General features: G+C 45.0%; 3 protein-coding genes across 9 annotated transcripts in view; 2 read left to right on the forward strand and 1 right to left on the reverse strand.

Moving 5' to 3' along the window:
- Positions 1-9,097, forward strand: part of SLC7A6 (solute carrier family 7 member 6) — a 37,602-nt gene extending 28,505 nt beyond the window's left edge. For all 5 annotated transcript variants that reach the window (XM_032613831.1, XM_032613827.1, XM_032613826.1 and 2 more), the window contains 4 exons: positions 246-342; positions 3,846-3,995; positions 4,114-4,297; positions 4,715-9,097. In XM_032613831.1, coding sequence (XP_032469722.1) covers positions 246-342; positions 3,846-3,995; positions 4,114-4,297; positions 4,715-4,809 — 526 coding nt within the window. In that variant the 3' untranslated portion in view covers positions 4,810-9,097. The remainder of the gene's footprint in view (positions 1-245; positions 343-3,845; positions 3,996-4,113; positions 4,298-4,714) is intronic.
- On the reverse strand, positions 8,150-15,616 carry SLC7A6OS (solute carrier family 7 member 6 opposite strand). The gene is made up of 5 exons (XM_032613833.1): positions 15,392-15,616; positions 14,979-15,254; positions 10,962-11,165; positions 9,667-9,787; positions 8,150-8,924 (listed from the first exon to the last, which is right to left on the reverse strand). Exons 1-5 carry the CDS (start codon positions 15,584-15,586, stop codon positions 8,794-8,796), a joined length of 927 nt encoding a protein of 308 aa, XP_032469724.1. The 5' UTR covers positions 15,587-15,616; the 3' UTR covers positions 8,150-8,793.
- Positions 15,617-15,632: 16 nt separating this feature from the next.
- The window catches only part of PRMT7 (protein arginine methyltransferase 7), a 46,932-nt gene continuing 35,602 nt past the window's right edge, over positions 15,633-26,962 (forward strand). Inside the window, exons 1-3 of one of the 3 annotated variants that reach the window (XM_032613821.1) lie at positions 15,633-15,763; positions 19,330-19,505; positions 22,527-22,563. In XM_032613821.1, coding sequence (XP_032469712.1) covers positions 19,411-19,505; positions 22,527-22,563 — 132 coding nt within the window. In that variant the 5' untranslated portion in view covers positions 15,633-15,763; positions 19,330-19,410. Of the gene's footprint in view, positions 15,886-19,329; positions 19,506-22,526; positions 22,564-26,962 lie in introns of all 3 variants that reach the window. The other 2 variants (XM_032613822.1, XM_032613820.1) reach the window with 2 other exon arrangements.

Raw genomic sequence — 26,962 nt, forward strand, 5'->3', positions numbered from 1 at the left:
TTGCATAGCTGAGGGGCTGGGGGTGTCAGTGGGTAACAGTGGGGTTGGGCATTCATGGGTTATGGTGGAGACATCTGTGGGTAAAATGGGGGTAGGTTGGGTTGGTCATGCATAGAGAACATGGGAGGTTCCTGAGAGACTGCCCCCTGCTTTCTTCTGAAGCTGAGCCTGGTTTGTCTGAGTGAGGAGTGTGGCTGCACGGCTGAGTATAGAGATCCTCCTGACACATTTTTTTGTCCTTCCAGGTTGTTTTTTGTGGGCTCCCGTGAGGGCCACCTCCCGGACCTTCTCTCCATGATCCACGTTGAGCGTTTTACACCCATCCCTGCTTTATTGTTCAATGTAAGCTGTGCTGGGGAGTGTGGGGATTGGACGTTATCTGTGTGGTACTCCTGCCAACTTTATGAGAAGACTGTTTGAGGGGAGGTGTACTAGCTTCTTGGGATACTTCCTGAGCCTCTCAGTGTTTCTTCCTTTTTCTTACAATTTTTTAAAAATATAAAAGTAAAACATAGTTATATTAGGGAAGGCAAATACTACAAAAGAATGTAAAAGTGAATTAGTAAGATTTATCTATCTTTTGTCAGTGGCTTCCTTTTTTCCTCCTCCTTCTAGCTCCTCTTTTTTTTAAAATCATATTTAGAAAAGCCAGGCCAGTTTGTACACTAGCTACCTAGGGGCCTCTGTTCATATCATAGGCATCATAGATTTATATATAGTAGATAGCATTAAAGTGTTTTATTTCAACAAAATCAGTAAATTATTAAGTATTCTGACAGATTCTGACAGATGGAAGGAGTCCTGAAGGACTGTCATTTTCTAATTTGCACTAAGGTATTATTAGGTGTAAAAGCTAACAGGGACCCTGAGGAAGGCCTTACTCCAAGATTTGAAAAATAGTTCATTTCCTTGTCATTTAGTTCTTTCCTTTATGGTTTCATTACTTAATGTTTTGGATTCATCTGGAATTTATATTTTGGTGAATGGAGTGAGGTAGGCAGGCATTCACTTAATTTTTTTCTCAAATGGCTAGCCAACTGTATACATATCATTTATTGAATAATTTACTTTTCCGCATTTTTCAAATTTTTATCATATAAAAATAGCTAATTTTTAGAGTGCTTCTTATGTGCCAAGTACCGTGATTTGCCTCTTAAATGTACAATCATCTCAACTCATCTTTCCTCATCCTTGCATCGGCACCAAGCTTCCTTATTTAGCTTTATACTGAATATTTGAGAACTAAAGAGGGGCTGAGGGTACTTCTTCATTCCCCTCTCCCCCCTGGAATTTTCATCGCAATTCTCACCTGTTTATTTGTCTTGATGAACTTTTGTATCATTTTATCAAAATAACAAAATATCCTCTCAATATATTGATTGGGATAGCACTGAATTTATAAATTTAGGGCAATCTGACATTGTGTCTTGTAAATTAATCACCTTCTACCCCACTTTTCTCCTCTTAATATAGGGTCTCCTTTCTCTCTCTAGAATGGGCTCTTCTTGTTTTAAATCCTTTGTTGATAATTTGGGTGAAAAGACAGGTAGGGGGAACTCCATATTCTTGAAGTTAAAGCAAATCTATTTTATTTATTTATTTTTAAATTTTATTTTATTTATATTTTTATACAGCAGATTCTTATTAGTCATCAGTTTTATCCACATCACTGTATACATGTCAATCCAAATCTCCCAGTTCTTCCCCCCCACCCACCCCCACCCCCTGCCACTTTCCCCCCCTTCGTGTCCATACGTTTGTTGTCTACATCTGTGTCTCTGTTTCTGCCCTGCAAACCAGTTCATCTGTACCATTTTTCTAGGTTCCACATATATGTGTTAATATATGATATTTGTTTTTCTCTTTCTGACCTACTTCATTCTGTATGACAGTCTCTAGATCCATCCACATCTCGACAAATGACCCAATTTCATTCCTTTTTATGGCTGAGTAATATTCCATTGTATATATGTACCACATCTTCTTTATCCATTCGTCTGTCGTTGGACATTTAGGTTGCTTCCATAAATAGTGCTGCAGTGAACATTGGGGTGCATGTGTCTTTTTGAATTATGGTTTTCTCTGGGTATATGCCCAGTAGTGGGATTGCTGGGTCATATGGCAATTCTATTTTTAGTTTTTTAAGGAACCTCCATACTCTTCTCCATAGTGGCTGTATCAATTTACACTCCCACCAACAGCGCAAGAGGGTTCCCTTTTCTCCACACCCTCTCCAGCATTTGTTGTTTGTAGATTTTCTGATGATGCCCATTCTAACTGGTAGGAGGTGATACCTCATTGTAGTTTTGATTTGCATTTCTCTAATAATTAGTGATGTTGAGCAGCTTTTCATGTGCTTCTTGGCCATCTGTATGTCTTCTTTGGAGAAATGTTTATTTAGGTCTTCTGCCCTTTTTGGATTGGGTTGTTTGTTTTTTTAATATTGAGCTGCATGAGCTGTTTATGTATTTTGGAGATTAATCCTTTGTCTGTTGATTCGTTTGCAAATATTTTCTCCCATTCTGAGGGTTGTCTTTTTGTCTTGTTTGTAGTTTCCTTTGCTTTGTAAAAGCTTTTAAGTTTCATTAGGTCCCATTTGTTTATTTTTGTTTTTATTTCCATTACTCTAGGAGGTGGATCAAAAAAGATCTTGCTGTGATTTATGTCAAAGAGTGTTTTTCCTATGTTTTCCTCTAAGAGTTTTATAGTGTCTGATCTTACATTTAGGTCTCTAATCTATTTTGAGTTTATTTTTGTGTATGGTGTTAGGGAGTGTTCTAATTTCATTCTTTTACATGTAGCTGTCCAGTTTTCCCAGTACCACTTTTTTTTTTTTTTTTTTTTTTTTGCGGTACGAGGGCCTCTCACTGTTGTGGCCTCTCCCGTTGCGGAGCACAGGCTACGGATGCACAGGCTCAGCGGCCATGGCTCACCGGCCCAGCCGCTTCGCGGCATGTGGGATCCTCCCGGACTGGGGCACGAACCTGTATCTCCTGCATCGGCAGGCGGACTCTCAACCACTGTGCCACCAGGGAAGCCCTCCCGGTACCACTTATTGAAGAGACTGTCTTTTCTCCATTGTATATCCTTGCCTCCTTTGTCATAGATTAGTTGACCATAGGTGCGTGGGTTTATCTCTGGGCTTTCTATCCTGTTCCATTGATCTATATTTCTGGTTTTGTGCCAGTACTATATTGTCTTGATTACTATAGCTTTGTAGTATAGTCTGAAGTCAGGGAGTCTTATTCCTCCAGCTCCATTTTTTTCCCTCAAGACTGCTTTGGCTGTTAAAGCAAATCTAACCTTGTCCCAGGACTCTAGTCCCTGACTCCTGTCTTCTAGAACTCTTTTGTTCCAGAGGACAAATCCTGTCATACTTTTTCCCAGGGGGATGGTTCCATTTTGCTAATCTGCATTTCTAAGGCTCCAGAACAGCGAGATAGTTCTGAAGACATTTCCTCCACTTGTATGCCAAGTAGTTGGGACCCACGTATAACAGTCTCCAGAGGGCACACAGTGTGATTCATGTTGAGGTTGGTGCATTGCAGTGAGGAGGGCCTCACTGTCTGCCGTCAGAAGGGGAACTTAGTCTGGCTTGTTACTGAAGTGCTTGCAAAAAGAAGGGATGCATTGAGTGCAGGAAGGGCCCCTAAAAGAAGAAGGAGAGAAGGCCATTGTGAAGAATGGACCTATCTGATGCCAAGGGATCACTGAAAAGACCTGGAGGTAATCTGGTGAAGCTAAGTCAGCAGTCAGCAGATCTGGTGCTGACTGCTTGACGGTGGAGTCTCCTGGGTGGCTTGGTGGTGACAGTGCCCACTTCTCCCCAACCTCTCCCCCTCCAGTGCACCATGACACTCATCTACCTCACTGTGGAGGATGTCTTCCTGCTCATCAACTACTTCAGCTTCAGCTACTGGTTCTTTGTGGGCCTGTCTGTCGCTGGACAGCTCTACCTTCGCTGGAAGGAGCCCGAGCGGCCCCGGCCTCTCAAGGTCAGTGGCTCTAGCCTAGGAGGGGTGGGCCATCTCCCCAAGGTGACTTCTTCCCCATACCCCATTCTCCTGTTCCCTCATCCTACTTTATCTAATATCTCACCTCCCTTCATTTCAGCTGAGCCTGTTTTTTCCCATCATGTTCTGCGTATGCTCCTTGTTTCTGGTGGTTGTGCCCCTCTTCAGTGACACCATCAATTCCCTCATTGGCATCGGGATTGCCCTCTCTGGGGTCCCCATCTACTTCCTGGGTGTTTATCTGCCAGAGTCCCGGAGACCACTCATTATTCGGAATGTCCTTGGTGAGCTTCTCTTTGCCTATCACACACTGGCCTTGTGTGTGTGTGTGTATACAAAGACGCATGCACAGGTGGGTGTGGTGGCTAACAGCTTCCACATACTAGTGATATGCTGGAAGCCTGGCCGCCCCTTTTGGTCTTGACATGATCACTTTAATTCCAACTTTAGACTCGTATTTTGGGGTTAAAACACTCCCTCCTGAAAGTTCAGTCCATATAGCAAGACAAGGCGTCATGCATCAGACTCTCTGGTGGGGCATGGGATGGAGGTCAGTGAGGCTTGCTGGGGGTGAGCTTGGTACAGGGTACCCAGGGGACAGGTGGGGAGGGAACCACATGCTTTCAGTCAGCCTGTGGTGTTCAGACTGGGGCTGTGGCTAAATGTCAGTTTGCTAAATTCTATTCTCTATTTTCATTTAGCTGCTATCACCAAAGTCACCCAGAACCTTTGCTTTTGCGTCCTGACTGAGCTAGATGTAGCTGAAGAGAGACAGGTTGAGAGGAAAACTGAGTAGAGGCCAGAGGTGATATCCCCTGAGGCCTGGAATGCCGCTACCTGTGGCCACAGCCACCGAAGTCCAGATGACAAGACTGTGTGGACCCAACTCTCTTATACTCAAGGAGGGCTGTTGGCCCACATTATGTAAGGGGGCTCAGGGCTGATGGCCTGCTCAGGTGGTCACTCTCATCGGTAAGCTATGGGTCTCAGGGTCTGGGGCCAGCCCGAAGGTGGGGACTTCAGAGGGTGGTGGTGGCAGAGGGCTCGGGGAATAGGGGAATGGTTGCTTAGTTTTGTTCCTGGTGAGTAGGTGCAGCCCTTGCAAACACTTACTTGGTGAGCTGCATTGGGGGAAGAGGGAGTGCTAGGTTAATAGCTGTGGCTGGTGGTTTCTGAATTTATTTGAGGTTTGAACCAGGAGTTTCTACAAAGGGGCTGCTCTATGGGAAGTTTTCCTCTGACCAGGTCCAAGCATCTGACATTAGAGGCCTGAAATGCTACCTTTCTTCCTCTGGCTCAAAATCCTTCCCTGGTAAAAGAGTTGTATTCTATTATTTATTGATATTATTTAATCCAGGACACCAGTTCTAGCAAAGCATTGGTGTTCATTAATCTACAGGATGCAGTAGGCTGAATGTGTTTAAAAATTCAAAGTATCCCAAAGCAAGTCCCTCTGACCTTAGACGTGTCTATGTGGTGGTGGTGGGTCAGACTCTGACCACAGATTGTTTTGCTCGGTTTTAGTGCAGTCTTCTGTTGAGTCTTACCTGCAGAGGTGAACTTTAAAGATTTTTTACTCATGTACCAGTTACACTTCAGTATACAGATAGCTCACATGTTACAAGCACCTGGCTCAAGTTCCACAAGGACAGGTGAACAAATTCATGAGTCAGAGGTCTGGTAATATTGCTATTTTGAAAGATAATCCTTTATTTTACTTGAGACCTTAGGTCTTTGTTCTAGTTGACAAAAAGCAAATCCCTGGGTTTCTGGTATGAACTCTAAAAGGGGAGAAACTGTCCTAGGATTCAGGTGAATCACTTGAATTCTTTTAGCTGTCAATGGTTTAGAGAACATCTCCTGGACCCAAACTGACAAGTAGCTTGTTCCTCTCTGTAAGGGCCGGTATGAGGGGCTGCTGTGCAGGCCCATGCAAGCCCATCTTGGTGCTAGAAGTGGTCATTTTTCTGAAAACCTCACACCAGGCTGCATCCTCCTCCTCTTCTGTCCCTGACACCAGGCTTGTTTTACACTGAGCCACCTTGGTGTGGATCATCGGGATAATGCACTCATCTCCTGCCTGCCTCCCCTTGCCTGAGGTCTGGTGGGGCTGCAGTCTCAGGAAGAGCTTGGTACTTTGGAGACTTCTATTTTCTCTGTGGAGATCAGTGAAGACTCTGGAAATAAAGCTGCTTCAACCTCCATCAGTAGATTCATGATCGGAAGCAACTAATTCTGGTGCTCAGGCTGTGCTTTAGCACTCAGGTCTGGCCAAAGGGGTAGGTTTGCCCTAATGGATGTTCCTTCATGGGCCACATGGCTGCACTGGATTGGACAACTGTCCTGTGATGCTTCTAGACACTGTCATCCTGGACCCAGAAGAACCTGCTGGCTTGGTATGCCCCATGGGCTTCTTGTCCTTAGGTTTTGAAATTGGTCAATGATAAAGACAGGAACTATGAGGCAATCTACCTTTCTGACCATTCTTCTCCACCAAACCGGCCCCAGTTGCAGACGAGGGGCTAACCTTGGTCACACTTGCTCAATAAAGGCAATTTAGGGGAGTATGCTCACAGCTGCCTTTGGTTCAGGGCATGCATGCATCTGTGAGAACATGGGAGTACATTCCTACTGTCATGGGTTGGGGATTTGCCTGACAACAGGGAGTCTTGTGCAAAGGCTGACTTGCCCGGACTGTGTAAACATGACTCCTGTCTGACCCAATCTGGCACCTATCCCAGGGATCCTCTGGAGCTAATTCTTCAAGTAGACTACACTTGTCTTTGAAGGATCCCTGACCCAGGCTTTAGTTTTCTCTATTGAAGTAAATGACCAGCTGATCTCGGGAACTTGTTGCCTCCCAGTGGCTCCAGGGGGAAGCAAGGCCCTCACACTCCAGGTGTCCTAGTACTTGCTTAGTGAACCCTGTCACCCTCCTCTCATTACTGGATGGTGACCGCATTCTTCCCCTCTGTGCTGGATACAGGCTTCTCCCAGGAAGCCTTCTGAGGGAGGGATGCCAGAGACTCCTTACAGCACTCAAGCTTCCTAGTGGAATTAATTTCTGCGAGGTCTTTGTTGTTTATCTCCTTCAATCCTTCTCCTGGTGTGCTAATCCCTTTTGCAGTGGGTACAGTTTGTGAAGCTGTCAGCCCTTTAATGTTGGCAAACTGTAAATGAGTACAGAAACAGCAGTGAGCACATTATAATGGCAGAGTGGTTTTCAATCCTTTGTTTCTATGCTTACAGGAGACTGAGACGACTAGTATTAGATCTGTAAGTTGCTGCCTGTTACTGCAGCACTGAATTGCACCTTAGTGGATAGTTAGGTTGGGAAACCAAGTCTGTTTGTTGGTTTTATAACTGCAATAGTAGGGCCCGAGTATACACACACGGAAATTAATCACTTTGGGAGGTTTAACAACTTGTAGATAAGAAGATAAAGATGTACAAAAAATATAAAGTGAAATGGGCGCAGGTAGGATAGAAAAGTAGAGATGCTTATGGAATCTTAGAATTGGCAGGAAGAAGACATTTCCTTGTGTAATTTATCTTCCCATGTGATAATAAGTCTGTGCCACAGGGCAAGAGGGCACACCTTGAATCAAAGTTTCTGTATATTGTTTCCCTAGACCTGTGCAGTCCAGTATGGTAGCTACTAGCTACATGTAGCTAGTTAAGTTAAATAAAATTTAAAAATTCAGTTGCACTAATCACATTTCAAGTGCTCAACAGCCATATGTGGCTAATGGCTACTATTGCACAGTGCAGATATAGAACCTATTCGTCACTGCAGAATAAATGCTAACTCAGTCAGAGTTAAGGCATTTGTGGTTTGGAAAGGAATAGGGAAAGAGAGTGTGCTTACAAGAGATACCAGTTTTGGTAAAAAAAAATTGGTCCTGTTGACTGTAGTTTGTTTTTGGTGAGTGCTGTGTCTAGTTAAACATTTCTCAATGGAAAGCCAAGTTTAGGATGTGCTTTGCTTTTCCTCACTTGCCTTAAGTTCTTAGTGTCTGAAACTTCTCACCAACCCCTCCCCCTTTTTGGTGGGGGGGTAAAGGGATCAGGGACTATGGTGGGAAAGCATATAAGATAGTCAGATTTAAAAAGTTTTAAAGGAATTACTTGCTCTCTTGTTCAAAGTTAGTTTTTATTAAAGAGATTCATACATACCCTGTTCCTTGGCACCACTGCCAGAGGAAACTAGCAATCTTTACAGCCATTATCAGAGTCAGGAAGCAGGGAGGTAGAGATAGCTTTTAACTAAAACCTCTCATGGCTCAGGCAGATTCTACTTTCTTTCCTAATGGCCATTACTATCCAGTCTGTGCCGCTACAAGGGACCCACTGCAGCCCTTCTAGAGTCTCTCTATCAAAAGAAACAGCCTTTTACTGGAGGCAGGTGGCCTGGGAAAGCCCAGTCTTAGTGCTGACAAAACAGGAGACTCTCTTCCCCTTAATTGGCTTTGGCATAGGAGGAGAACGGGAATGCAGGTAAAATGTCTGGGCCAGGAAGCTTCACTTTCACAGCATCTCTCCCGCCCCCAGACTCTAAGGTCAGTTTTGATTGAGACAAAGGGGGGGCCCTACAGATAGTAGAAAAGACGGACTCCCTTAGTGCAAGTTTTCACCATGGTGGAATGGTGCTGTTGGATATGCTTTTTCCTTCCATGTGTTAAGCTAGGAAACCCGAGAGGATGTTAACTAGTGTGGCTGACACTGCAGTCACAGAACCCTCAGGGGCTTGTGGTAGAACCTCATGGATATCACAGGATCATTAGTCTGAATCCAGGTCATGGGGGCTGTCATAGCCAAATTCCTTCTGCACATCCAAAGGGTATTTGCTCCACATCTGTGGTCCTCTGTTGTCTCCTTCTTCTTCACTGAGGCTGTTGTAATCATCAGAGACTAGAATGAGATAACAGGAATGGGCTCTAATTGTATGGTTTTCTAAATGACCACAAAAGCCCCTTCCCTTCTCAAAAAAGTCTGTTTTGTTTCCTATTATAAAATACTTGTTCAATAAAGAGAATATAGAACAATTTTTTAAAAAGCAATAAACTTCTTACCAAGTAAACCAAGTCCTATAACATTGGAGTGCTTTGTCGTTTTCCCCCTCAGTATTTTTTTGTTGTTATAATAGTTGTAGTCATGTTGCAAATATAATTTTGTTCCTTGCCACTTCCCCAATAGAATATCCCATAGCTTGATTAACTGTTCCTCTATCATCAAACACCAAGAAAGTCAAAGAACTGTGGTACCAAAGCATCCTTCCTTCCTCTTCCCCCAAGTACCATGTCTATGTTGTTGCACAGGTAAATGCAACAGTTCTTTGGTTTGTGAAAACCCTGGGCCCACTCCTACTGGCAGACCTCTCCAGCACTCTATTCAAAGTAGGAGGGAAAGGGACCATTGCTAGGCAATGAAAGAACTAAGGATCTGAACCCAGGCCTAACTGACATTATACCTCCAGCAGCCCCCCTGGGAACACTGGTCCTTGCATGTCCTACAGCTCCACCAGCTTGTGGTCAAGCTGGTGGAGCTCCAAGGGCAGAGAAGGAAAACCAGCTAAGATACACCTGTCAACCTTGCTCACACCTCAGTCCCAGATCCCATCAGTCCCTCCTCAACCAGGGCTGCTACCACCTACCTCTGGAATCTTCATCTCCGTTACTGTTCTCCTCCTCTGGGTACTCATTGCGCCAATTATTCTCACTGTTCTCATCATCTTCATCTTCATAAATGTCCTCTGGTTGTTGGTCATCATTCACCTGCACATCTCAACATAAACATGAGTATAAGTCAAAACCTCTACAGTTATGCTCTGGGGGAAGCTATCAGCAGACTAACTTGGAGAGATGTCATTTAAGGGTGATGTGTGAAAAAGAGAAAACATAGGTGTTAGTTTGCTAGAGGCTGTAGTAACCTCAGGCTATGAAAGGGAGACAGTAGCCCTACTCTACTCAGAGTCCAGTTCCAGGAACCACATTTCCCAGTTGGATGATCTGACTCTACCAGAAGGGAACGCAGCAGGGTGCGGAGGAGAGACAGCTCTGAGCAGGTGATGGCAGTGATCTTCAAACTGCTGAAGGCCAGCCAGGTGGGAGAGGGATTATATGGATTACAGGTGATGCCAAGGGTTAGAGCCAAAACCCAAGTGTGAAATGCAGAAAGGAGGGGGTACCAAGGTGTGAGACTAGTTATAGTGCAGGTGTGGGATAGGGTGCTTCTCTCATAATAAGAGGATGAGAGGTAGACCTTAACTTTTCTCATTAATAATTTTAGAATTTAATAACGTCAGGATGTTAGCTTTCTTAATCCAAGGTTTTTCACCCTTTAAGATACAATTAAAAAAAAAAAAGCTTTTGTTTCCATAGGTCCCTTACACAAAATGGCTAAGTATTTCCATATAGCCTATGCACATTCTCTCATACACTTTATTCTTTTAAATTAATTTTTATTGGAGTATAGTTGCTTTACTCCTCTCACATACTTTAAATCATCTCTAGATTACCTGTAATACCTAATACAATGCAAATACTATGTAAATAGTTGCCAATGTGCAGCAAATTCAAATTTTGCCTTTTGTAACTTTCTGGAATTTCCCCCACCGGAATATTTTTGATCTGTGGTTGGTTGAATTTGGGGATGCAGAGCCCACAGAACCTGCAAATTAAACAGGGCCAACTGCATAAACAAGACTATGTTGCAAACCTTGTAAGAGACTCATTAAGAGCAAAAATTATCAATGTAGACTGTCTTTCCCAAAATTCCTGCACTAAACCCAGGTTTCTAAAAGGCATTTAGCATAATTTTTTCCTTTTAAGCAAGGATAAGAAGAACTAAGAACAATGGCAATCAGGAGTAGAACCTAGGGAGGCAAAGCATGTGACTAGAAAATGAACTGAGGCTGCCTCATGCCCCCTGCCTCATGGGCCCCCTTACCAACTCCCACTCTTGGCTATAGGGCTGCACAGAGAGGATGTTCTCAATCCATCCTGGAGTGGCCATGTCCAAATAGTAAATGTCATACACATAGTTGTCCTTCTGTTCCTCCTGGTACCCAACTCTTGGTCCATCTTCAGATACAGTCAACCGCTCACGGATCAACTCTACAGAATTGCAGAGGATCACATCTGGGTCAGATGTCTGTAAAGAGAACAGCAGATGATACATGCATAACTTAAAACATGGATGTCCCAAGAGGAGGAACCTAAGACCTCAGTGAAGGAAGCCTCCCTGCAGTTCTCTATGTTGAATTCAAGATTCTTATCCCCATGGCCTACTAGTCTCTTCTCAGTTTAGTACTTTTTTTAAGATAGAAGCTTACAAGATAGCTTCTTGCTCTTTTGTGCTTGGCTGACATAAGAGCACACGGGAAGACTGGCCTGAGGAAGGGGAGAGCCAGCAGAGCTGGCTAGTCTTGCCCCCAGGCTCTGCTTCTACAGAGCTCCTTTTGTATGATGTTCTCCCCTTGGAGATCCACAGGCTGACAGCAGCACCGCTATGGTTGACCCCCAAATGGGTCTGCATTTTGTGCGGCCTCCTATAGGGGCCTAAGGGCGATTCCTGGACCCTGGTGACTACCACCAGCCATCACCCACCACTTGGCTTGCTCACCCTGACATCCTGCTTTTAATCACAAATGAGGAGTGGCCTCCCCTATAATCCTTTTTCTGTATTTTTTTTTTTGCGGTATGCGGGCCTCTCACTGTTGTGGCCTCTCCCGTTGCGGAACACAGGCTCTGGACGCACAGGCTCAGCGGCCATGGCTCACGGGCCCAGCCGCTCCGCAGCATGTGGGATCCTCCCAGACCGGGGCACGAACCTGAGTCCCCTGCACCGGCAGGCGGACTCTCAACCACTGCGCCACCAGGGAAGCCCTATAATCCTTTTTCTGATAGTTTGAGATGGATTGTCCCAGAATAGAACTTGCCCAGGTAAGATGTACTCCAGTGACAAGAGGCTGTGTTGTCTAGGGTAGCACAGATCACTTTGGAAACCATAGGGACATACTGCCAGTCACTCTCGACAGGTTCATCACGGGAAGCTCTGCAGCTCAAACCAGACACCATACAGGGGGAAGAGGGGGGTGTCCCATGGCCAGGGCAGATAAAGGGAGACCAATGTTCTCATCATTTACAGGCTACAGGGAATTCTTTCTTGCTCCAAAGTCAAAAGGAACTAGAGATGTCAGTTTTTGTGCAGACTCTTGACCAACCTCAAAGCTGCTCACAAGAAAACTTCTGGTTCCAACTCACAAGCCCCCAGCCTTCAGTTCAACAAATTATGCAGCCATTAAAATATTTACAAAAACTAGCAATACAGGGACTTCCCTGGTGGCACAGTGGTTAAGAATCCGCCTGCCAACGTAGGGGACATGGGTTCGAGCCCTCGTCTGGGAAGATCCCACATGCCGCGGAGCAACTAAGCCCGTGCGCCACAACTACTGAGCCTGCACTCTAGAGCCTGCGAGCCACAACTACTGAAGCCCGCACGCCTAGAGCTCCACAATAAGAGAAGGCACCGCAATGAGAAGCCTGTGCACCACAAGGAAGAGTAGCCACCGCTCGCTGCAACTAGAGAAAGCCCACGTGTAGCAACGAAGACCCAACGCAGCCAAAAACAAAAAATCTCTTTAGATTTTTGGACGGCTTTAGAATCCAAACAATAAAAATAGTTTTAAAATACTAGGCTCCAATCTATTTTTAGGATGCCTGATATTACTGTAAAGCCCTGTTGTTTTCCCAAAGGCTTGCATCAATTTTAAGCACAACAGTCGTACAATTTTAATCACAGCCTTGCCAGCAGAGCTACCGGCAACCCTTTTCCTGATAGTCTAGTAGGCATAAAACCTCAAGTTTGCTTTCAGTTTAAATTTATGTTCTTTAATAATTATTCTGCACAAACATTTTTGATGTGTTTACAGTTTGTATTGCATTGTTGGGAAAATCTGTGTTTATATCCTTCCTAACTTATCTACTAGGTTTTCTTATATGATTTAATGAGCTATTTAATTGACTCGATTCCACTGAACATTGGTTTGCTTTTAAAAATGTGTAACTCATGATGCAGTTGGAATTAGTTTTGGTAAAAGAGGTGGCTATGGACATCATGCCCAAATTGTTATCCACGTATACTAGGAATGTGATTAAATATCTTTTGCTTGATATATTTTGAATAAAAATTTCATTTTTAAAAAAAACATTTATTTTTTATTTTTGGCTGTGTTGGGTCTTCGTTGCTGCGTGCAGGCTTTCTCTAGTTGCGGCGAGTGGAGGCTACTCTTTGTTGGGGTGTGCGGGCTTCTCGTTGCGGTGGCTTCTCTTGTTGCAGAGCACAGGCTCTAGGTGCGCAGGCTTCAGTAGTTGCAGCACATGGGCTCAGTAGTTGTGGCGCACAGGCTTAGTTGCCCCGTGGCATTTGGGATCTTCCCGGACCAGGGTTTGAACCTGTGTCCCCAGCATTGCGCACTGGCATGCGGATTCTTAACCACTGCGCCACCAGGGAAGCCCAAGATTTCATTTTTTAAACTTCAGAAACTTAAAAGGAGATCTGAAAAATGTTTATCAAGAGGGGGCATACCTTAGATTGAGAATTTTCTATTTCTTTGGTCTTACTGCATGTAGTTGACTTTGCTTTCTGTTTTTTTTGCGGTACGCGGGCCTCTCACTGTTGTAGCCTCTCCCGTTGCGGAGCACAGGCTCCAGACACGCAGGCTCAGCGGGCCCAGCCGCTCCGCGACATGTGGGATCTTCCCAGACCGGGGCACGAACCCGTGTCCCCTGCATCGGCAGGCGGACTCTCAACCACTCCGCCACCAGGGAAGCCCGTGACTTTGCTTTTTGGAAGTGAGGTACAAAACTAACTTAGAAAATGTAATTAGTAGAAAGTAACACTGGGGGCTTCCCTGGTGGCACAGTGGTTGAGAATCCACCTGCCAATGCAGGGGAGAGGGGTTCAATCCCTGGTCCAGGAAGATCCCACATGCCGTGGAACAACTAAGCCCGTGAACCACAACTACTGAGCCTGAGCTCTAGACCCTGCGAGCCACAACTACTGAAGCCTGCGCGCCTAGAGCCCGTGCTCTGCAACAAGAGAAGCCACTGCAATGAGAAGCCTGCACACCGCAACGAAGAGTAGACCCCACTTGCCTCAACTAGAGAAAGCCCACGCACAGCAACGAAGACCCAACAGAGCCAAAGATAAACATAAAAAAAAAAAAGTTAACACTGAATTAAATGTGAGAAGACTTGCATTCTAATCCAAAATCTGCCTCAAGCTTGGTATGCTACCCAGACCTGGTCCTTTAACCTCCCTTTGATGAGTTTTTCCATCTGCTTTAGGATTCTTTACCTTGGTCAGAATCCTCCAGTGATTCCCCATCTCTGGGTGAAAGGCAATGTATCCTTGCAACTACCTAGTTGAAAGGGTTTAGCCGGTATCCTCTCCCCAAATTCCTTACTATCTTCTCCCATCCCCCTGGGCTCCATGCACAATGACCTTGCAAACACCAGACAAATTCAGCTTCAGGGTCTTTGCACTTAGAGGTCCTCAGTGTGGAATCCCTCTGCCCAAGATATCCGCAGTGCCTTGCCATTCAAGTCTTTACTCAAAAGTCATTTTCTCGGTGAAAATGACACTGAAATGGGAGCACGCTCCCCCCGCCTCCAATAGCCCATTTCACCATCTGACATTGAATTTGTTTGATGTTTCTCTCCTCTACCTGAATGTTAGGTCCTCACTGCTGTATCCACAGAACCTAAGAACCATGCCTGGCACATAGTGGGCGCTGAGTAAATACTTGTTGAATGGATAATCTAACCTGTAAAACATGTCCATCAAGCTGGATGGATCATCCATCTCTAAAGTGAAGCCATGTGTACCCTCCTTAACTGTGTGCTAACTTTGCGTACTCTCTGTCCCGAGAAGCCCAGAGCTCGACTCCCGGCGTGTACTCACTTTGCAGGAGATCGCGGCGGCCTCTGGGTCTCCTTCCTCGTGGACCAGGTCCAACAGCTGGAAGCCTGCGTCCTCGGCGGCTTCTGGGCTTCCCGGCGCGTCCTCGGACCCCAAGCCGCCCGAAGGAATTCCCGAGGATCGGCGGCTAGAGACTACCCTGTAGCGGCCGTTCTGCTGGATCTCCCGAGCCGACGCACGGAGATGACGGCGGATACGCTGCTGGCTGCCCTGGGACGGGCGCAGGGCGGCTCGCACGAGCGGCTGTACTGGCTCCTCCTGCGGGGAGTGGGGAGGGGGAAAAAGCGGGGGTGTGGGGCGGCATAAGCAGGGGTTCGTGAAAGGGTTAGGGAAAATGATGCGCCCCAGCTGCGCCCTAAGATCCCTTTCACACTGGCTCCCTCCCGGCCCTATACCTGGGAGCGCACGGTGGCCACCAACTGGAAGACATTATTTTCTGCTGCTCTCTCCAGATCCTCCGGAGGTGTCTTGTGGGCTCCCGACTCAACTGCGCTGGAGCAGAGGCGTTTACAAGCAAGGACAAGTGCCTCAGCGGGCTCCGCACTGCGTTTCCGCTTCACGCGGAGTACCGCTGTCATGCCGGCCTCCATAGCAGCTATCGTGGAGCACTATGGGAATGCGCGGGGTGCGACGGAAGAGCTTTCCAGTTCTGCTTCCGGGCCCCACCCCCGGCCCGCTCAGCGGGCCTAGGGAAGTCCCGCCTTTGCACGCCTGCCGCGGCAAGATGGCGGTGGCGGTGGAAGTGAGTGGCGAGGTTCTCACGGCCGGTGAGGCGCCGGGCTGGTTGGGAAGGTGGGGTCGCGGTTGAAGGGTCGGGTGCAGCCAGCATCCTGTGCTCAGCACAAGGCTTCGACGGAGGAATGTGGCATGGTCGTACTCGGACACTGGGGTACGCATCTCTTCGGGACGCTGGAGGAACTTTCTAGAATCCGTATGGGGCTGCCCAGAGCTCCCGGGCCGGCGGTAGTGCGGGGTTCTAGGCGGTCCCTGGCTCTGCCATCCAGTCGGGTCATTGCTTCTAGCTGGGCCTGTGACTGAGCACCTCCGCCGGGACCTGGGTCATAGTACTTGCTGCCTCCCTTCAGCGATAGAGACCCGCGTCGCAATCTTAACGGAGATTCAGCCATCGCGCCCCGACTGGGCCACGGTTCCCTGGCTCACTGGTATTTCCCAGTCACAGTATTCTCAGTAGTTGGAAACCAGTCTATCTACCACACACTGGCCAGAACGGCCCTGTAAAAGCGTACATCCAACGTAGATATTCTTTTGCTTAAAACCCTTGAGTGGCTCCCAGTGCATTTAGAACAAAGTCCAAACACCTTTCTGCAGCCGACATTGCAGAAGCCCACCCCTAGTCGCCCATCATTTGTTCTGCTCAGAGTGCTTCAGTCACTCAGGCTTTTGTCACTCTGCACCTAGTTCTTTACATCTTAGGACCTTTTCTTGGAAAAGTTGGGGTAAGGATTCCTGAAGTATGAGCATTGCACTTTCACAGCTTTTAACCTGGTTATTCTGTAGGCCTCAACTTAGATGCTCTTTTCCTCAGAGAGTCTTTCCATAACTTTGTTATTCTCTTTCATAGTGTCCTGTATATTTCCTTTCTTGCCCTCAGGTAGTCTTTAATCGTATATTTATATTTACTCTCTTTCCCCCATTAGGGTCTGTAAATTCTTGGAGGACAAGGACCTCTTCTGTATTGTTTATGATAGTTCTCTAGTCCTAATACAGTGCCTGGCATACAGAAGGTGCCTAGTAAATTTTGAATAAATGAACCAGACGTCTGCTCTGAAATCTGACTAGTAAAGCAATTAGGGCTTGGCATGGTGATTTCCATTAACCCTGTGAGTTCACAGCTCTTGTAGAATGAGGAGGAGGTTAGAGTATCCTGAGTCTGGAGTATGGGCTCCTTCTTGGAGAGGACAAGTCCTAATAATACGAAGAGATTCATCCATAGAAGATGTTTAGTGTTCACCCAGAGAGGTTACAGGACATGGTTCCTGTCCTCAAGCATTTATTTAGACTTATATGAAACCAGTGACTTCTCTACAGATCTGAAAAGACACTGTGGTCCTAGTTACAGCCTCTGCAACATCACAGGTGAAAAGGGAATTCCATAAATTACAGTTCTTTACTCCACCTTTAAGTGACTTTATGGTTGATTCCACATGGACCACAGGATAAGGGTTTCAGGACTCTTCACAACATGGACCCCACCAACATGTTTGACCCCTTGTTCAGCTAAACAGATTAGTTCACTGTGCATGATTGTCTAAGCCTTTCTAATCTGGTGAAGTGCTTTTTCCCTCTTCTCACCCACCTAAATCCTACCCATCTTTTAAACTTTTGTCTACTACAGCATTTGTTGGACACGGTTATCTAAAGCATATTACAAATTACGGTAGTTCTAGATACTCTGTCTTTTAATAATAAGCATTAGCAGAGATGTGCAGAGCTGATTGTAGCAGCGCTTTTCAAACTGTAGGTTGCAACCCTTTGGTGAGTTATTAAATCAATTTAGTGGATCGTGACCAGCATAAAAAATAAAAATTGCATACAGTGGACTGTATCAGAGGGTTTTGCCTACAGGAAGACTAGGTTTTGTTTCGTGAAACTTTACGTGTGTGTGTATGTTGTGTCTCAGGGTAAAGCATATTTCTTACTGGAGTTGTCAGAAAGCTTGAGAGCTACTAAATTAGAGATTAGACATGCTGAAGTAGAGTTAGAGGTAGAGTTTTACTGAAGGACAAATTGACTACTTTGAGCCAGTCCAGTGACTGCCTGAGTCTTTTCAGAAAAGATTGTTCTCCATCCTCTAGTATAAGAATTCAGTGTTTGCTTAGTTTAGATAACTTCAAAAGAACGTAACTCTTGGCAGTAAAATGCCTTAGGAATGTTTAGGGTCCTGTGGAGTAGGCATTCTTTCTAAGGTTTCCTGATGATGGATCAGTGTTTATCAAGAAATGAAGGGGAGTGTGGAACACTTGCTGTTTTCTGAATGGTAAGAGGGAGGGCACTATGAGAGGCCATATCTGCCGAGAAGCACTTTCAGACTTTAAGCTTTGGTGTTTATCTCTCAGAAATAGATACCTTTGGAGAAACAGGCCATATAAGATATGCATCTGGTGACATTTATTTGAAGCCTTTGTTTTTTTTTCAGACAGAAAGGTTTTTAAAAATTGTTTTTAAAATTGAATATGGAGTGGATAAGTAAATTGTTTTTAAAATTGAATATGGAGTGGATAAGTAATCATAAAAAGTAGTGAGGCATAAAGAATGACAATATCATGGACACCTGTATTCCCACCACCCGGGTTTTTTAATTTTTAATTAAAAAAAAATTTATTTACCTTGGCTGTGTTGGATCTTCGTTGCTGTGTGCGGGCTTTCTGTAGTTGCGGCGAGCGGGGGCTACTCTTCGTTGTGGTGCGCGGGCTTCTCATTGAGGTGGCTTCTCTTGCTGCAGGGCACTGGCTCTAGGCGCGTGGGCTTCGGTAGTTGTGGCACACAGGCTTAGTTGCTCCGCGGCATGTGGGATCTTCCTGGACCAGGGCTTGAACCCGTGTCCCCTGTATTGGCAGGCGGATTCTTAACCACTGCGCCACCAGGGAAGCCCCCACCACCCAGTTTTAGAAAAATAACAATACTGTTACTTTTGAAGTCCCTTGTGTGGCCCTCGTTGATTCCATCCTTTTCCCCTCCCTCTTCGAGGTAACCACTATCCTCATTCCTGCCATGCTTTTTAGTGTGATCCCTGAAGAATATATTGTTCTATGTTGAATGGTTATAAATTTCATATGAATGGAATCATTTGTATTCTGTGATTTGCTTCTTTTTTGGCTCAATGTTATATTCCTGGGATTAGCCATGTTTGCATATAGCTCTGATTTATTTGTTCAGGTGAGGTTTCTTTGTTGGTTTGAATTGCTTTTTCTTTGTATTTTTCCTTAAACTAAGTGTTTACCTTTCTGAGGCAGTATTGGTGACACTCCTTTACCACCACCCCGATGGATCACTTTGTGTTCTCCTTTCCTTCTAGCCCTTTCCTTTGCATTATTTCTCTTCTTACCTGCCTTCACCTGAGGCTGTACTCAGATGCACCTGTAAGGGTCATTTGACCCTATTGGAATCATTGAGGACTGCTGAAGTTCCCAGATAGCTTTCTGAGTTTTTGTCTTAATAGTATTTGATGTTATATGCTGAATATAAAACCAAGTAACTCTGCTGGAAAGATTAAAATGCTGATTAACAAATATTTTCAGTGGCTCTGACATTTTTGTCTATTTCTTGGTTTCTTTTTTTTTTTCTCTACATTTTTGGGCATTACAATTTGAAGAGATTTCTGACGATCAGACCTGTCTACAAGCAGCTGGCAAGGCTGCCTTTCTGTGCTAAAACTGAGGAGCTAATTGGCACCATGAAAGTCTTCTGTGGGCGGGCCAACCCAACCACGGGATCTGTGGAGTGGCTGGAGGAGGATGAGCATTATGATTACCACCAGGAGATCGCAAGGTAACAAGGGTTTTTCCACAGGTGGCTGCAGTTGGGTGGGGCCCTTGATCTCAAAGCAGATGCCTTGGAATCTAGTCTGAGTGGGGAATAGGCTGTCACCCAGTGCTTCTGATCAGGGCAGGTGTTGATCACCAGCAGGTCTGCTCAGCTAGGTAGGTTTGTGTGGGAGTTAGGCAAAGTTATGCCTGTGTGGAGAGTCAGACATTTTGTGGCAGCTGTACCAGAGTCCCCGAGGATCTGTCTTGTGGACCAAAGAGGACCCAAAGTTCAGTAGTAGTAGTAGTAGTAGACGAATTTATGAAGTTTAATTATTTACTTGCGTCACTGAAATGTTGGCACATTTATCATATAGTTAAATTCTCTTTAATGGAAAAAGTGGGAAAAAATGAGGTTTTTTTTTCCTTTGGAGGGCTGTTTAAAAGTATGTAAGTGAGTTACTGTTGTTTAGCAATCATTAAGTGTATATGACACCGTGCTAAGGCTGTGAATATCAAAATGACAAAGATAAGGTTCTCATCCTCAAAGAACATGCAGTTTTGTGGAATAGACAGACATATAAAAAATTATGACACCATGAGATAAAAGTCAGTGGAAATGGGCACAAAAGTACGTGGAAGCAGCAAGAACCAACTGGGCTGGGAGGGCGATATTTGAATGATTTCCCAAATCTAAAGAGAGGGAGATAGCTTTCTGAGCAGCAGGGATTATGTGCAAACTTCCAGATGAGCTAGTTTGAGGAATGGCTAGCAAGTCATTGTGGCTGGAGTGTGGTGCAAAATTAGGGCTATAATGAGAGAGGATGCTGAAAAGGTAGGCAGGGGTCATGTTGTAATTGGTGGTAGCAAAATGCAGGAAGAGGAACCTGATTGTATAAGTTCTAGTTTAGCCACTTCTTAAGCTACTTGACTTCTTAACGTCAAGTAGCTTGACGTTAGCCAAGCTACTAAACTTCTCTGAGGATCAATGTAGTAATATATGCCTCGTATACAGTATAACAGTATATACCTCAGTATAACAATATGTATATCTCATCATATAATACCCTTTTCTTAGGGTTATTTGATGAGTGAATGAAGTACAATGTCTGGTACAGAGTAAGGGCTCAAACACATTACTTTCTTTCTAAATATTTTGGACGTTATTTTCTGAGTGATTGAGGTGTTAAATGGGGAAGAAAAAAGATTAGGTTGCATTTTGGAACATTAACCTGAGAGCAGTGTGGAAAGTGGGTTGGAGGGTGTGAAAACCATATGGGCATTTGGGTGGATATTGCAACCCCAAGGCTGAGACAGTGGAGGTGGAGAGAGGAGGAAAAACTTTGAGAGAGCTTGAGTTTCATAGCTCACTGGATGCAGTGATGGAAGGAGAGAGAGAAAATGAAGTAAGCACCAAGATTTCTGGTTAGAGTGACTAGGTAGATGGAACTCTTGTTCCTTGAGAAGAACACAGGAGGAATGGGTGTTGTTGGGGTGATGAAGATTAGGTATCTGGCTTTGGACATCCAGATGGAAATGCCACTGGGCAGATAAATATGGGTCTGGAGACAGTTTGCAGTTGTTAGAGTTGAAACTGGAAGAGATTGCAGGCTTTCAGAGATTGTGTAGAATGTGAGAGGTAGAGGACTGGAGAAGGAATCCTGGAATAGCTGATGAGGCAAGACAACCAGGAGGGCATGGCCAGAGAGTAGAAAGGAAGAGAACGTTTCAGGAAGAGGGAGTGTCCAGCAGGGTCAGAGAAATCCTGGATGTTAATGATGTGAGTGAGCTGGTGGTGCTTAGGAAGAGTGATGTCAGTGGAGTCAGGGGAGTGAGTGGGTGGTGAGGCAGGGAAGATGGGGGAGTGAAAATGCCCCTTAAAAGGTGGAGAGGGGCTTCCCTGGTGGCGCAGTGGTTGAGAGTCCACCTGCCGATGCAGGGGACACGGGTTCGTGCCGGTCCGGGAAGGTCCCACATGCCGCGGAGCGGCTGGGCCCGTGAGCCACGGCTGCTGAGCCTGCGCGTCCAGAGCCTATGCTCCGCAACGGAAGAGGCCACAGTAGTGAGAGGCCCACGTACCGCAAAAAAAAAAAAAGGTGGAGAAAAGTAGAAAGGACCAGATTTCAACTAAATACTTGCAGGTGGGTTCAAATGTTAAAAACCTTGGTATGCCATTAAAAAGAAAAGAAGCCTTTGCTTTTGGTGCAGTGTTCCTCAAAATGTAGAGTATGAAATACCTGTGCCACAGTTGCCTGAAGCACCAGTTCAAGTGCAGATTTCCAGACTCCAGCTTCATCTTCTAGATCAGAAGCTCTTTGTATGTATTGTGGGAATCTGCATGTAAAATAAGCTCTTCATTAACTCTGATGTTGACCCGAAGCTGGAGGTCCTCTGTTTAATGAGAGTGCCTTAACTCTCACCTGGAATTCTCAGAAAGCATCTTTGGGCTGAGCCTGTTGAGTTCTGGGGGCTTATCCTGACCCTGCCAGAGATTTTTCAAGTTTGTGAATTACTACGATAGAAAATATGGATAAGTAGCTCTCCTCCTTGTAGTTTGGTGAATGCTTCTTCGTTGTCCCTGATGACAACCAAGGGAAAGTGCCAGGCATGATACCCTTCACATATACAGCAGGCATATACTTTCCCTTTCCCCGATTCCTCTCCCCAGTGTTACATCTGTGATCATCCCAATGTACAAATGTATGCAAGATTATGTAAAGTATTGGACACATCTGAGTTGTTCCTGAGGAAAAAATCGTATGATGTACAACATGATCAGTATGCTAGGACTACGGAATTACTGTGACAGGGCTAACTATCAGCATTTTTCGTCTGAGATTCTTTACTGAAAATAAACATCTGTCTCTGAGATTTTTTTCTGCAGTACAGGAGAATGACAGCTTATAGCTCTATTAAAATAGTTTAAAATGGGCCTGGATATTTGTTCCATCTGATAAAAGAATATATTCATATATGTAAATACTCTCATATGTTGATGTTTATCATTATTAGCAGACGTTTCTGACCTGTCTTTTTATTCTTTTAGGTCATCCTATGCTGATATGCTGCATGACAAAGACAGGGTAAGTATAGAAGGAAACTGTTACCTTGATGTGGTGTTTGAAACCTTCCATTACGAGAAGGTTAAAAACTTCCCCCAGAGGCATGATGTTAGAATGATGCAGAGAGGCAGTACGGTGCAGTGGTTGGGAAATCAGGAAGCTGGGTCCTACTTCCTGCTCTGTTATTGACTTGAGCGTGACCTTGGAGAAAACATGGGACCTCTGCAGACCTCATTTATTAGAATTTACAGTGAGTGGGCTATACTAGCTGATTTCCATGATCTCTAGATAAAAATACTTTGATTACACAGTTTTACCTCGTATAGTCAGTTTGTAATTTTAAAATAAAATCTCTAGAGGTCACTGCAGACTGTATTTTGTAAAGCATGTTCGGCTTTCACTGCAGAATTACATTTCAGCTTTTGTTCTTTGTTTCATCTGAGTTTTCTTTGTCTGTTTGAGTAAATGTTAACAGTTCTGGTCTTATGATGGCTAGCAACCCAGGATTTCCTGGTCTACCAGAGTGCTTGACTAGTCAGCCTCATCCAGATGGTTCAGAAATTGGGAGGCTTGAAGGAGAAGGATGCAGGGCCACACTTAAAAACTGAGCAGTGCACTGCAGAAAGATCAGGGAACACGGCAGGGCTCGTCATGAGGCTGTGTTGGTGGTGGTGTCTCCTTGACCCAGCCCTGGTTAACTGCTCAGCTTGCCTACTTCTTGGTAACACTATGACAGAAGGACCTCCTTCAGCACCATTAGTGTGTAGGCTCCATGGGAGGGGCTAGGTGCCTCTCTAATTTTCGTCAAATATTTGAGTGCCTTTGCTGAGCTGTTGGGGAATTACAGAATGTGGAACAAATATTGTTCCCGGCTTTTGACTAATCCTTTCTAGTTTAATGGTCTTCTTCTTGGACTCGTGGGCCTGTGAGCCTCTCTGATTTTAGTGTCATCTGCAGTGAGGGTCCTTTTTAACCCAGCTTCCAGGGGATTTGGGCAAATGGCATTGTCATCCATCTGGTCAGCCAAGCCAGATGGCGCCCATTTCCTTATCTGAGCCTGTAGTTGGTTGGTCATCAAATCCTGTGGTTCTTTCAACCCCATTGCCTGCTCAGCCGTCATTTACTGGCGTTGGTCCCTCTTCTCCTTCCTCTATACAGCAGCCCAAGGAGTCTTTCTGAAATGCCTATCTGACCATGTTACTCCTCTGTTTAAAACCCTTCAGTGGCCTGTCCCTGCTTTTGAGGTAAAATTCAACCTCCTTGGTGGAACATTCCTGACTCTTCATTATTTACCTCTAACTTCTGTTCTCCCCTCCCCGGTTCTGCACATGAGGAAATGGAGTCAGAAGTTGCTGGTTAGTGGCAGAGTCAAGAAAAACATATTTCTCTATGCTTTTGCATGGTGCCTCACATTTTGTTGTTTTATTTTTTTTTAGTAAGGTTTTATTTATTTATTTTTTTGGCTGCGTTGGGTCTTCGTTACTGCGTGCGAGCTTTCTCTACTTGCAGTGAGTGGGGGCTACTCTTTGTTGTGGTGCGCGGGCTTCTTATTGCAGTGGCTTTTCTTATTGTGGAGCACGGGCTCTAGGCGTACAGGCTCAGTAGTTGTGACATGCAGGCTCGGTAGTTGTGGCTCACAGGCTCTATAGCACAGGTTCAGTAGTTGTGGTGCACGGGTTAGTTGCCCCGTGGCATGTGGGATCTTCCTGGACCAGCGCTAGAACCCATGTCCCCTGCATTAACAGGTAGATTCCTAACCACTGTGCCACCAGGGAAGTCCCTATCTTTGTAGTTTTAATTTCCATTTTTTCTAATGGCTAATGATGTCAAACATCGTTTCATGTGCTTATTTGCTATCCGAATATCTTTTGGTGTGGTCTAGGGTTTTGAACATTAGGTAGGAGATACTACCAATTGCCTTTTAAGAGGGCTCCAATAGTAGCTTTAAAGTTGGATAATTAATTTTATTTATTTTATATACAAGTTCTTATTAGTTATTTATTTTATACATATTAGTGTATACATGTCAATCCCCGTCTCCCAATTCATCCCCACGCCCACCCCCCCGCCGCTTGCCCCTCTTGGTGTCCATATGTTTGTTCTCTGCATCTGTGTCTCTGTTTCTGCCCTGCAAACCGGTTCATCTGCACCATTTTTCTAGATTCAAAGTTGGATAATTAAAAAGTGATAGCTAGGGCTTCCCTGGTGGTGCCGTGGTTGAGAGTCTGCCTGCTGATGCAGGGGACACGGGTTCGTGCCCAGGTCCGGGAGGATCCCGCATGCTCCCGAGTGGCTGGGCCCGTGAGCCGTGGCCGCTGGGCCTGTGCGTCGGAGCCTGTGCTCCACAACAGGAGAGGCTGCAGCAGTGAGAGGTCCGCGTACAGCAAAAAAAAAAAAAAAAAAAAAAAGTGATAGCTAATTTAATGAGTGTTATTAATTTGGAAAATATGCAGGCCCTGGTTTACTGTTGAGGATGCTGCTAATTAGGGTTCTCAGGTGATCAGCTCACTGAAACTCCCAGGCCAGCTCCCAGTCCCACTCTCTTTCTTGTTACCCCACAGGCACAGCTACACAAAGAAAACTGTGCCCTCCTGCTTTTTGGGGATATAGTGTACTTAATGTTCATTTTCCTAGTTCAACAATTCTAACAATTGCCATCCTGATTTTTTTAACTTTTTTTTTCCTTTCATCGTGGTAAAAAGCACATAACATAAAATGACATACTGATTTTATCCAAAGCATAAATGCAGTTACTTTAGGAGTCAAATATTTCTGTGAGGCTTATTGTGAAAAATAGCAGTCCCAGGGCTTCCCTGGTGGTGCAGTGGTTAAGAATCCGCCTGCCAATGCAGGACACAGGTTTGTGCCCTGGTCCGGGGAAGATCCCATATGCCGCGGAGCAACTAAGCCTGTGCGCCACAACTGCTGAGCCCATGAGCAACAACTACTGGAGCCTGTGCGCCTAGAGCCTGTGCTCCACAGCATGAGAAGCCGCCACAATGAGAAGCTCGCACTCTGCAACGAAGAGTAGCCCCCGCTTGCTGCAATTAGAGAAAGCCTGCGTGCAGCAGCAAAGACCCAACACAGCCAAAAAATAAATAATTTCTAATAAATAAATAAATAAAATAAAATTGGGTAGACAGAATACACACACACATACAAAAACACGCTGTTTTAAAAAAAAAGAAAAAAGGGGACTTCCCTGGTGGCGCAGTGGTTAAGAACTCGCCTGCCAATGCAGGGGACACAGGTTCGAGCCCTGGTCCGGGAAGATCTCACATACCGCGGAGCAGCTAAGACCATGAGCTACAACTACTGAGCCTGCACTCTAGAGCCCACGAGCCACAACTGCTAAAGCCCGTGTGTCTAGAGCTCGTGCTCCACAACAAGAGAAGCCACTGCAATGGTAAGCCCGGGTACTACAACGAAGAGTAGCCCCCGCTCACTGCAACTAGAGAAAGCCCACGCTCAGCAACAAAGACCCAGTGCAGCCAAAGAAAAATAAATTAATTTATTTATTTAAAAAAAAATAAAGAAGCAGTACCCTGGTGTATCGTCCCCCAGACAGTACCTTTTAATAGTTACCTTCAGAGGCAACCTCATTTCTTTTCTTTGAGCTGTTTTATGTTTACTTCCAGATCTAAATAACTATTATCTATTGACTTTCCACTGTGAGAGCTGAGAGTTTGGTATTCTTTCAGCTCCTCCTTCCCACTCGTTCTCCGTTTGTCCCAATATAATTTTTGCTAAATTGATATTCAGTGTTTCAGTAGGCAAGTCACTTAAATTCTTTGTGCCTCTGTTTTCTCATCTGTAAAATAGGGATAACGATAATACCTCCTTTTGAAGGGTTGTGTTGAGGTAAACACATAAATGTGCATGTTAGTTAAAATTGTATGTTGACTTTATTAGGCATGTGTAAACACTGTTCACAGTTGAGCTATGCTTTTTCTTTCTTGAATAACTTTATTAATAATTATCTTACTTTTGCTTTGTTTTCTTTCTTTTTTTCTTTACTTTTTGGCCACGCCTTGCTGCTTGCAGGATCTTAAGTTCCCCAACTAGGGATCGAACCCGCGCCCTCGGCAGTAAAAGCGTGGAGTCCTAACCACTGAACTGCCAGGGAATTCCCTTGCTTTGTTTTCTATGTACTCATCCTTTTATGCCCAAACTTTCTCCCAGTAGTATAAATTTCCTTTCTGAAGGAAAGGTCAAAACAATCAGCTATTCTGTCAGTTTCATCTTCTTGGAGATTGTCTCTGGGATCATTTTGCTCTGCTCCAGTTTGGACTGGGTGCCTTCTAGACCTGCTGTGTATCTGTCGTCCCAGGATTCTTGTTTATTGTCTGTAGACTTCCTTCATTCCTCTTTTTTTATTGGGTCTTCCATTTCCTGCATCCCATGTATTCCTCTTTGGTTC

The sequence above is a fragment of the Phocoena sinus genome, chromosome 19 (genome assembly GCF_008692025.1).
Source record: "Phocoena sinus isolate mPhoSin1 chromosome 19, mPhoSin1.pri, whole genome shotgun sequence".
In the NCBI taxonomy this organism is placed as follows: Eukaryota; Metazoa; Chordata; class Mammalia; order Artiodactyla; family Phocoenidae; genus Phocoena; species Phocoena sinus.